At 38.9% G+C, this 12,721-nt stretch overlaps 1 protein-coding gene across 2 annotated transcripts in view; it reads left to right on the forward strand.

Annotated features, from left to right (window-relative positions):
* Window positions 1–9,252, forward strand: part of LOC145344044 (actin nucleation-promoting factor WASL-like) — an 84,831-nt gene extending 75,579 nt beyond the window's left edge. For both annotated transcript variants that reach the window (XM_080190788.1, XM_080190789.1), the window contains 3 exons: window positions 3,866–4,422; window positions 5,005–5,113; window positions 8,075–9,252. In XM_080190788.1, the coding sequence (XP_080046914.1) occupies window positions 3,866–4,422; window positions 5,005–5,113; window positions 8,075–8,136 (728 nt within the window). In that variant the 3' untranslated portion in view covers window positions 8,137–9,252. The remainder of the gene's footprint in view (window positions 1–3,865; window positions 4,423–5,004; window positions 5,114–8,074) is intronic.
* Window positions 9,253–12,721: the final 3,469 nt, after the last annotated feature.

A 12,721-nucleotide genomic window follows, 5' to 3' on the forward strand; every position in this document is an offset into this window, starting at 1 on the left:
ATATATTTCAAAACAAGAAAAGTTGATTTGGCGATTAGCATTGCCAGTTCAGTATTGTGGGTTTTGTAATTTTTATAGGTTCTTTGTAGCTTCTTACTTGATTATTTGATTCTTCCCATCTCTAGTTTTTCAAAATACCTGTTTATCCAATGTAATTAGTACTCGATCACTTTTCTAGAAACTAAAATCCCCTTTGCAGAAAATCTTCTGGAAATTCTAGGACTATATTCATAGGGTGCTGTTGCAATTTGGTCACACAAATGAATTCTGTCCTTTTTAAAATGCTGTAATTTGGCTGATTTCATAACACCTTTACCATAAGACGACAGAATGGAAAAACATACTGTTGCAATGAGTGTTCGTCCAAGAACCAGGTTACTGAAATTGGTGCCAATTTTACAGTGGCTACTGTGGTGGAGTTAGATGAATTTTTTTTGGTTCCCTGTAAAGTCCTGATTTCCAATGTTACAGGAAAATACTGCCAGATATGAATGACATCTAGCTTAGTTTGTTTTTAGACAGTAGTGAACAACTCATGATGGGAATATTGTCCATGTGGAAGGTTCAAGTTCAGCTGATCTTAGAGAATAATCTAAAACAAAACTGGGGTTTGATCTGTTTGCATTCCCAAATAGTCATCCACTCTGGTTCAGTGAGATTTGTACACATTAGTTTCCTTTCCCTATCATCTCTCCAACTATAGCTTTGCTAATTTTTGACAAAGTAAAGAACCAATTTTTGCTTCCTCACAAGTAGGGCCTGCAGAAATCAGATTCTGCATCCGGAGCTGAAATTTTTCATCAGCCTCTGGGTTTTGATGGTTGTTAAGACCTAATTCCATTCTAGAAAACTTCCACTGTGCGGATTTATTATCGCAGATGGCACAAGTTTGCAGAATGGTGTGGTAGCAGGTCTGCTCTCCTGTGAGATTAATATTCAGGCGTATCAAGTCAGATCCATAGTAATGCCCAATTTTATTCAAGTATACGTGGTCACTATTACATTCATGAACATCTAGATCAGTCGATTCATGCACCTTTGTATCTTTTCTGTGGGCTGCATGAATGTGGCATTGAAATTGACTTCCTCTGTGTAATTTAAAGATTCTTACCTGGAAGATAATCTTGTTGAAACTGTTTAACTGTTTACTCAGTTTATATGGTTTAGGTTGGATCAACCCTATTTTATTTGATATGAGCCTGGAGGATTTGGTGAGCTTGGTCAGGATTCCGCTCCAAGGCAACTTACTTCATTTTAGGTCAGGAATTACTGCAACCTCTTCTTCCAACCCTTGTATGTTTCACTATAAAATACAGTTATTTCTTTCTTTCTACAAAATAAGTTTGGACATAAAGATCTTGGTGATACCAAATATTACAAGGCTAATAGAATAAGTTCTCTATTTTATCATTTAGCCAGTAAACTTAAGGTCTGGTTAAAGGTTATTTGCATGTTCCACAGCTATTGGTTCTCTTGTCAGGTTTGCTCCACTAACAGCATCTGATATCAAGTGTCTCTTGCATGTTTACTGGGCATTGCTGTTTTTATTTGGCCAGTGCCAGGAAATGTTTGTAGATCTGTTTTGACAGCAAGAATACAATATCACAGCTGATGCCTCCTTCCTTCCTTCCTTCCTTCTCCTACATTGGTGCTACTTGAAAGACTCCTTCAGTTTATGCAGGATGCTTAAATAATTGGGGAAGAAAATTACTGGTAAAACAATAATTCTTGGTCATCCCTCCCACTAAAATGTTTGAAATAAGTACTCTGAAAAAAGATGTAAATGGGACAATTGTCAATATTCTGAGCATTTACACAGAACAGGATGGTTACAAAGAGAGGTCATGACAAACGGGATCAGACAAATTGCTATGGTATAAAAAGATATATAATCCAAAGATTTTTCTAAAAAAAGAGTTCTCTTGTCTAATTCTGTGGTCATATTCTGGATTAGAATCAAAATCCTGCCATTGGACTTAGTTAGATTTTTAACTTGATTTTAAGAGTCTACATAATATTAAAAGCTATTCAGGTGTAACACATATTATTAACATTAACTTAAAGCCTATCTGCCCTGCTTTAACATTCTTGAGAATATAATGCATTTCCACAGATATAAGCTTGCTTATCATTTGATTTATCATTGTCACATGTATTGAGTATATAGTGAATATTGATTCATGCACACTAGACAGACCAAAGATACCATACATAGAAAAGGAAAGGAGAGAATGAAGTGTTACAGTCATAGTTAGGTTATTGAGAAAGATCAACTTAATGCAAGGAAGCCCATTCAAAAGTCTGGCAGTAGGGAAGGAGCTGTTTGAGTTAGTTGGTATATGTCTTTAGACTTTGTATCTTTTTCCCAATGAACAAAGCTGGGAGAGAGTATGTTTAGGATGCGTGGGGTCCTTGATTATGCTGGCTGCTTTTCTGAGGCAGCAGGAAGTGTAGACAGAGTCAGTGGGTGGGATGCTGGTTGAGTGAGGGACTGGGCTTCTTTTACGACCTCTAGTTTCTTTGGACAGAGCAGGAGCCATACCAACTTGTGATACAACCAAAAGAATGCTTTCTATGGTGCATCTGTAAACGTTGGTGAGAGTTGTAGCTGACATGTCAAATTTCCTTAGTCTTCTGAAAAAGTGGAGATGTTGATGGGCTTCCTTCACTATAGTGTCGGCAAGGCAGGGACCAGGATAGGTGGTTGTTGGGTGGTGTGGGGGCGATTGTTGTCTGGTAAGGGAGGAGGAGGTGGCTCAGATATTCCTCTTTTGGGGGGGAGGGGGGTGGTGCGTGGGTGAGGCCCGATCACTCACTTGTGGGGGTGGGGCAGATGGATCTCTTGTTAGGGGAGGGGGGCAAAGGGATCTGCTGCCACTCTGTGGGCAATCGGTGGCGGGGGGGGGCAAGGGGGTCGTGATCGGTATGGGTAGTGGGGGCGGGGGGTGGTGGATAAGGGGGACAGTGATGTCTGTTGTTACTATCGCTCCTGCTTTTCACTCCTGGGCTGCTTTCTTGGCTTTTTGCAGCCCAGAAGCGATCTGACGTGGGCACGCTTTTTCAAAATTTTTTCAAACTGCACATGCACAGTTCAAAGCTCCAATTGTTTCAACCAACTAAGCCCCGCCCACAGGGCAAATGGGACCCACGATTTTTTTCAGGCTGTGTGCGCATGGGAGCACCTGAAAGCAGATTTCTAAATGGGATCTGAATTATGCCCAGGTTCAGCACTTAAAATGAAAATGGTAAAATCAGGCCCATTATCCTCCTTCGCAATGGGTTGCTGCTGCTATTACCTTGAGTCTTGCACCTTTGTACTGTTTCTGCTTGTCTGCCCAAAACCTCCCAAAGTTGAGATCATTTGTCCAAGGGTCGTGAAAACAGGACACATCTGCTTCTTATCAATAGTAGCCTTTGCACCCTCGAAGGTCAAATGTCCCAGGGATCTGCTCGGCCAGCGGTCTGGTTTCATTTTTCATTTTCTTCTTGCTGTTGTCTGAACCACAAACTCAGCTTTTTATGTTTGAGAGGTTGGCTGTTTCTTTTCATCATGCTTTGAAGAAGTCTCCCTGTTAGCCATGCAACTACACCTGTTATGTTGCAGATGGTGATGCATGGCTCTTGGTTAAATCAACTGTAACTCTCGAATTATTTAAATTATTATAACAAGCCTAGTTTGTATTGTATTAAATGAAAACTGAAGTTAAAAGTGGTAATTGACTCTCCAATTTAAATGTAATTAACTGAGTTAGTTTTCTTTTATATGAAGGTGGAAGGCTTCACGGTACGTTTCTTTCTTAGTAAATTTATTTGATAAATTCCCATATGATTCTTAAATTCATACTGTTGCTTTACTTTGTTTCAGCTCCGCCTCCACCCCCACCTTCCAGAGGAGGACCACCACCACCCCCTCCTCCTCATAGTTCAGGACCGCCTCCTCCTCCGCCTGTTCGTGGGCGAGGCGCACCACCTCCTCCACCCCCATCAAGAGCCCCCTCAGCAGCTCCTTCAGCAGCTCCTCCACCACCACCACCTTCTAGGCCAGGAGTAGGAGCTCCACCTCCACCACCACCTAGCAGGTTATACCCTCCACCCCCACCTCCACCAGTCCCATCAGGTCCACCACCACCACCACCACCTCCCCATCCTGTTTCTGGAGGTCCAGCATCTGCTGGACCACCACCTCCACCACCACCTCCACCACCACCTCCTGGCCCCCCACCCTCTGGCCCCCCTCCACTCCTTGCAATGGTCACTGAAAATGATGCTCTTCCTTCACCTAATAGTAACAAGTCAGCTCTTCTGGATCAAATTCGAGAAGGTACTCAACTGAAGAGAGTTGAACAAAGCAGTCGACCAGTGTCTTCCTCAGGAAGGGATGCACTGTTAGACCAAATACGGCAGGGTATACAACTTAAGACTGTAAGTTATCTTTTCTTAATGATGATTTAGTTCAAATTGTGACCATTTATGAAAGATTTGATATCTTATGCTTCTTACTACACAAAGCAATGCAAGTACAGTAGAAAATTAACTGAAATACAGGGATAAATCAGAACTTGAATTATTCTGCAAAATAGGCTTTGTTCACTGATGTTCAAGTCTGTTTCTCTTTTCAAGTATTAGTGACTGGCATAAGTGCTATGTTGAATTGAATCTTACCATCTAATGTTTATTTACTGAAATTTGACTTGAATTAATTTTAATAATATTAAAAAATGAAACCAGTTGTGATTAACTCAAATTTCTAATAGTTTCTGCTGTCCCGTGCTGACTTGAGAATATTAATGATTATGGCACAGATGGAGGCCATTCAGCCAATTCAATAATAATTAGTTCAAAGATTCATTGAATTCAACGAAGCCACTTTTGTTTGTTACTGTTGGGATTTGCATTATAGGTCATGCCAGTTATTAAGTAAAACCTGCAACCATTGCATTAACCAAGTTGTTAATGTGTTGCATATTCTACAGTTCAAGTAATGATATGTCAATTCCTTTACAGGTAAATGACCAGGATTCTTCTTCTCCATCAACACCTACTCCTACAGCAGGAATTGTGGGAGCACTGATGGAGGTCATGCAGAAAAGGAGTAAAGCCATTCATTCTTCAGGTGAGGTTTTTAAATAGTCACTGTCACTTTGAATCCAGAAATTACGCCTGACATTTGAATTTTTTTCAAATAAATCTAATGTGCAAGACTAATCCTGGTAGTCCTTGTTGTTACTGGTATAAACTAGCAGGAGGAAAGAGGTTTCTTGGGTGTATGACTGACATTTAATGAAGTATCCAAGAACAATATTTTACTGCAACAGGCTGCGATAACATACTAACACATTATAATGTTACCAGAAATGTTAGACTGAATAAGCATCTATAAACAATATAAATAAAACTGTACAAGTATTTTATGTCCAGTCTATGATCTTTGAACAAAAAGCCCTCGCATCTACAATCTAGCTATACTGCTATCTAGAAAAATTGTTTTTCAGTGATGGAACTTGCCTTTTTATTCTTCAGAGCGCATACACCTTGGACTAAAATGCCATCTTAGATTCAACAAAAAAATCACTAAGCATTTTCATTTTGCCCTCATGATCTCTTATTAGGTACCAAATTTCATGGATGTTTAAGTGATGACACTTTGCTCCCTATATAAGTCTCTCTCAGCCTCAAGATACCACCACCTACGCTACCCAAAGCACTATAGAGGCAATGACCCCTGTTATCATTTCATACCTTGCCACCTTTCTTACACAGGCAATTTCCCCTTTTAATCTCCGTTCTCCTTTTAAAATTCTAATTGTTTACTGCCCTGCCCTGATATCTTGCCTTGTCCCTTCGGCTTTACAAATAAGCAGATCCTTGGCGATATCAGTGTCCATCTGAAGAACATTCCTTGCCCCTCTCTACTGAATTTGCTGCTCTCTTGTGCCCACTAAGGCCCTCCATTCATGTAAACTGTTCTAACCATTTTCAATCCATTCCCTAACTGATGTCAATTCAGTAGTCTGAATTTCTAAGCGTTGGCCTTTCAATTGCTTTAACAATTCTATTTTCTTGACATTCATGTAGAAGAAACACACAAACTCCCTTCTCTTTCCATTTCCCAAGCATCACTTCCTTCAACACCCTATTTCCTTTTATTGCACTCATAATTTCCTGCTGCCATGTCCTGAGGTCATCTATTTCTCCAATATCCCTGCAGTTAATTTATTCAACAACTCAAGCACCCTTGCTCTTCATTCCAAAAAGAATTGTTTGATTCAACTATTTTATTCCCTTAATGTAAGGGGCACAATCTTGAGCATATATGATGCATAAAACCTTAGCTATCCATTGCCAAATCCACCTTAATCAAATCAAGCTCCAATGGACAAACTGGCCTTTGCCAAAATCTCTTTTGACTCTAGAATCAGCCAAGCAGGCAAATAAGATACGTCAGTCTTTTCTGTGCTACCAATAGACTACTTAAACTCCTCTCCAATGTACTTCCACTCACCTCACCTCTAACAAGTCTACATTTCCTTGTCATAACCTACTGTGGTCATAACTATTAATTACTGAGCTAACCAAATACCAGAGGAAACTTGGTTTATGGGCTATAACTTTTTTTTTCTATTCTGAAAACGAGAAGAAAATATATGAATCTCAGCAGCAAGTCAACCAATAATACTTTTGGGATTTTAAAATGAAAATTTAAAGGTTTATTAACAAGAAGAAAACTTAAGCACACAAGATTATAGTTACACAGTTAAAATAGTTTTACAAACATTCCCCCCCAAACACTCCCTAATTGGTCTGGCCCACAAGTAGGCATCTTCCAGGCAAAACTCCCTTATAGTTGCGTAATTATAAAAATCCAGTAATATTACCCAAGAAAAACTGCTGCTGCATTAATAAAGGTAAACCAGCCAACTTCTCAACCCCTCTTCGCTCTACAGAAATCCAAGAAACTTAAGAACAAGACTTTTCTGCTTGACTGGGTGGCTAATTTAAACTTTACTTCTCCTCGCCCAGAGCTGGTTTCAGGAGGCCTTCCCCATTCAGTCAACCTCAACTCAACATCCGTGCATAATGTTTCCCCCTTTCAACTTTGATTGCATTGTTCTCAGCACTTCTTTAAACTTATCTTTTCTAAAATATAAAATCCTTTAATGTATTTCCTATTGCCCCCACATTTGGGATCAAGTAAAATGTAATAACCTTTCCTTTGCAGGCTGTAGCAGCCTTTTATTTCCCTTTGAAATTTAACAACTGAAAAATCTAAGTCTCTCTATCTCCGAATGCAAATTTATAAATGTTATTTATTTCTTATAAAGCCACCTGACCCAACTTCATTACAAATGCAAACATTTAATACTTCACTCATTTCACCCCTTAACTTTTCCAGACAAACGGTATCCATTAATCTTTCCCCAGCTTAATTAAATCATTTTCACACATAGACACTGCCCTCTTTACAGAATAGCTCAATATTCCCCAAAAATATTAAATAAAAAATAACACCCATTCTCACAATATGGAGACCATCCATTCAGCTCCCAATGTGGCATTCTCCTTCTTACTATCTACCAAGCCAAAGATGCCTCCAAGTCACCCTCAAATTATAACTTTGCTTTCTCTCCCTATTCCTCTCTCACTCACATCTCATCTCTCCCTGTGAATACTCCTCCACTCTATCTCTCCTCACGTGCGCTCATGCTCACAAAAACACCCTTCCAAACTCCATCTCCTTTTCTCAGACTCCAACTACTTGTAGTTAGCACACTTCTCACCTTTGGCAGTGCAGCTATTCAGGTCTCAAAAGTCTCTCAATAAAGATCTCATGGTTCCAATTCCCTTCTCCAAACCATCACCTGTTCCCATTACTCCTCCTTTGGTTTAATGATTCCTCTTCCTTCTGGCAATGTTAATGCTTTGGGACATGTTGCCTCTGCTATAGATGCTAAATGAATGCAAGGTAGTTGAATCAAACGTGATAAAATTAAGTATCCTGAAGTATTGGTGCTGAAGAAATGTCATTCAACAACATTATTTGATGTCTATAAACTGAGTCCAACATTGTTTGCAGATGAAGATGAGGATGAAGATGAGGAAGAAGACTTTGATGATGATGATGAATGGGAAGATTAGATTTTCTGTGCAAGACTGTAAAACTTCCTGTCTTTCTGAATCTTGTAAAATTGTCCTGTAAATGTTCTGCAGATTTTGCTGTATATTTTTGTTGCCTTTGCTCTTTTTCATAATCTGTGCAATACCTCATTTAATAATTAATTTGACAAAGCATTGTGGGTAAAGATATTCCCTATGCAAAATTTGTGTTGGGACGTATAAGGAACTACATATGAATGTGTTCATTCCAACAACAAAATAAATTGTGTGATTGAGTAGGAGCAAAGTCGACATGAACTTTAATTATGCTTGTAAAAGCCAGAATAGCAACACTATTTTTTCAAAACCATGCAATTTCTGTACCTAAGAAGAAGCAAGTCTTATTAAAGCTTCGCATAGCACTATAACTTTTTTAAATACAGCTCTTCTATTCAGTTCCTTCAGTACTTCGTTGTTGCTGAAGCTGAGTAGAATTTTGCACCCTTCTGAAGTAAATTGTCACATAAATGCACAGCTTACAGACAACTCATTTGTGTCTTACTGTTCAGCAATACTGTCTTGTGATTCAATGCAAAGATGCACAGTAAGTGTTTTATACTGTATGCAGCAATACTGTCTATCATGACTATTTTCAGTTGAAATCCCCTTACTTATGTCTGTTACTTAATTAAATATTTATACTCCTGGCTTCTTCCATGTCTGTTGGAAATTAGGTCAAGTTTTTTCAAATAGGAATTCCAGTCCTCTTGTGAAAATTCTGAACACAATCAGGGGACAAAGATTTTTAACCCTTAAAGTGCTAAGTAACAGCATTTTTTTCTAATCATACGTAGTGCATATTTAGCAGTGTAAGGGTTAATGGAGAATAGCCTAATGTTCAGTTTTTATGGAGATGAAGGCTGTGATTAGGAATTTGCATTTAATGTATTCATAAAGGGCTGTGCTTAATGCTTGTTAAAATGCAATTTGGGGAATATTTGGAACTGAAATAATAATGAATGTTGACATCAGTATCTTTACATTATAGTCCTTTTGATGATCTTGCATCAGAATCAAAGAGCAAACTCTCAATACAGATTTGCAATTATGGAATGAAACTTTTAACTGAAAAATATCTAAATAAATGTTTAAAATTCACCGAGATCTACCTTTCCTGGTTTTCAAGATTTATTATTGCTGTTGTTGACTTTCATTCAGCTGCTATAATTGAGCCTCATTATTTCCCACCATCAGTCACCATTCTCCTGAGCAGTCTGTAATCTCCCCATCGTGGTTTTATGGATAGTTTATTTATTTGGTCCCAGTTTCTGAAACTGCTGGCTCAGTTGTTCAGGATCCCTGATCATTTGTTGTACCTGCGCAAAGTATTGTCACTTCTTGTCTCCATTTTAGGAAACAGAATAGAACATAGAACAGTACAGCACAGTACAGGTCCTTCAGCCCTCAATGTTGTGCTGAACTATGTCCGAACCCAAGATCAAGCTATCCCACTCCCTATCATTCTGGGGTGTTCCATGTACCTATCCGATAACCACTTGAAAGTTCCTAAAATGTCTGACTCTACTATCACAGCAGGCAGTGCATTCCACACCCCAACCACTGAGTAAAGAATCTACCTCGGACATTCCTCCAATATCTCCCACCGTGAACCTTATAGTTATGCCCCCTAGTAACAGCTACATTCACCCGAGGAAATAGTCTATGAATGTCCACTCTTATCCCCCTCATCATCTTATAAACTTCTATTAAGTCACCTCTCATCCTCCTCTGGTCTAAAGAGAAAAGTCCTAGCTTCCTCAACCTTTCCTCAAAAAACCTACCCTCCAACCCAGGCAGCATCCTGGTAAATCTCCTCTGTACTCTCTCCAATGCTTCCACATGCTCCTGATAGTGAGGTGACCAGAACTGCACACAGTATTCCAAATGTGGTCTCACCGAGGTCCTGTATAGTTGCAGCATAACCCCACGATGCTTAAACTCAAACCCCCTGTTAATAAACGCTAACACACTATAAGCTGCCTTCATGGCTCTATCCAGTTGAGTGGCAACCTTCGGAGATCTGTGGATATGATCCCCAAGATCTCTCTGTTCCTCCACATTCCTCAGAATCCTGCTGTTGACCATGTATAGAATAGTTTCCATATTGTTATAATCTTCATTTTCCCATTTAAGATTTTCACTGTGTTCCTAAACTTTAAAAGCAATTTCATTCTTTTCTACATTTTTTGTGCCTCATTTCCATAGAGGATGGATAACTGAGATTGAGATGTTGATAAAAGTTGCAGTGTTAAATCACTTTGGATTTTCAGCTGAAATTGAAGCTTTTTAACAGTTACAGTACAATTAAAATTCTGCAAAGGCTGAAAAATCTGATTCCACCCAGAGAGAACTTGATTTAATTGGTGATTCTTTGCCCTGAATTCCATTGTCAATCCTTTTTAATAGAGGCTCTGCTTTTTTGAGAGGTACAATGATAATATGCAACTATTTAATTTATTTAATCCATGCTTTCTCAAAACTCATGGCAATCCTGAAGGGTAATCTCCTGGTAGTTGTTGTCTTTGTGTGCAAAAACAGCAAATGCATTGTTTAGAAAATGATTTGTTTTGGATATAAAGAGTACCTTGTGTTAGGGATTTATATTGCACATAAACCAGAATCTGAAATGGTTTGCGAAAAGGAGAAGCCAAATCGTATATTCTTTGTGCCTGGCATTTTGTTTCAAAATCTGAAAGGACAGCAGAAGTGGAAAAGTTTATTTGCACATTCTCTACATATCTTCACTGTATTTTTATTTAATTTTTTGCCTCTGTCGTCTGCCTCTGTAAGAAACTCCTTGTAAATAAATCTGATTTGACAGATTCCTGTTACAAAGATTGACTTTTGTAACATATTTAACCAGTTCTAAATCTTCTGATGTAATGGAATCTTGTACTCGATCTATACATACATACACCCTGAAGTGTACTACTCCCATTCACCATGCATGCTCAGTTGTAGGTTTAGCCATTGTCTGTTAATTCTGTATTTTCACTTTCTAAAGATTATGGAATTGTTGTAATTTCACATCTTGCGGTAAAAACTGATATACGTATTTCATTTTTCTTCTCTAATAAGGTTATTCTCATTTGGACTGGTCTGTAATGCAAATTCCTAAATTTTGTCATTGACTTGGCCCAACAGATTTGCTTGATAATACTGGAAGCCTTCGTAACTGGTTAATATTGAGAACAGTAATCAGTATGTCAACACTCATAGCTTTCATGGTAGGATTATGACTTCCCTCCTCATTTTGTATCTTTCAGATTTAACAGCCCATTGATTTGCTCACAACTGTGTGGTCTATCTGCCTTTTGTATGTTGCAAGGATGAGACTGTTTTGCCTCCTGTATTGTGGATGACTTGTGGTCGACCTCCTGAAGGTCAAATCCAATGCTTCATTTTAAAGTTCTCGATTAGCAAAGGGCTATTAGTCATTTCCAGTCTTCAAAGTCAGCATCTTATCCATAACGTGGAGTATCTCTGGCGTGACTGCTCTGGAATACTGCATCCTCCAATGCACAACCTCAAATCTGCCCCATGTATTCGGAAAACGGCCCGTGTTGTTTAATATTTCATACGCTATCTTTTCCAAACACACAATCTTAAACTATTTAAATGGCGAATTGAACCACCAGGAAAGCTGAAGATCATATGGACTCCTTCAGGCATAGAGTTCCATATACAACTGGAAGAAGAAACCCAAACTCTAAATTCATTTAATCAAAAATGACGTATACAGTACAAGCTCATCTTTAACAATATTTTATTTGCAAAGTAAAAAGACGGGATAGAAATACTGCACTTTACAGGCGTCGACCATAAAGTGTTTGTAACGATTCCAGAGCAGTTTCCTATTTCAAATGAAGTTTTTCCAGTTTCTGTAGTTGCCACGTTGCTTCATAGCTTACTCATTGCTTCACTCGCCAGTTTAAAACTTTTTTTTTGCAGTCTCTGCGCCTCATAGTATCAGATGAGAAGAGTAACAAAACCCTTCATCCATACATACAACAGTCCAGTACAGTTCCAAATCCAGCCCATGTGATCCGTTACATTGCCGCCTGCATCTTACCAAAGCTGTTGTATATCCGTCAGAATTTGAATTGCTGTCTCCTTCCTACTTTGGGGCGTTCTTCATTTCTTATCACGTGGTATTTCCCAATATTGTGCATCGATTCCAAAACAAGAACTTTTTTTCCCCACAGCCGCTTGTTGCTAATGTGTGGTACGCGGTCTCAGCAGTAAAAAATGTACACAATGCCGATCTCTACCCCGGTGAGCTCTGGCTGCTAATCCTTGAGTATTTTCAACAGAAATCGAAAGGATATGGTAATAAGGCAGGAAAGTAGAGGTTTAGCCATGATCAGGACTGGCAATAGCCACGCTGCTCTTGTTATATTTTAAATCTCCTAATATGTGGCTGCAATGCAGCGGATCTACAGGACTGGCGATACAATTTGTAAAATTCATTCATAGCGATTGTGTGATGCGAAATCTATAAACGGGAGGGCTTTAATGTACAGGTTTATAAATAGTGCGGTTGCAATGTATCTATAAATAGTGGGAG

Source organism: Carcharhinus amblyrhynchos, chromosome 6, assembly GCF_965287045.1.
Source record: "Carcharhinus amblyrhynchos chromosome 6, sCarAmb.v2.hapA, whole genome shotgun sequence".
Taxonomy (NCBI): Eukaryota; Metazoa; Chordata; class Chondrichthyes; order Carcharhiniformes; family Carcharhinidae; genus Carcharhinus; species Carcharhinus amblyrhynchos.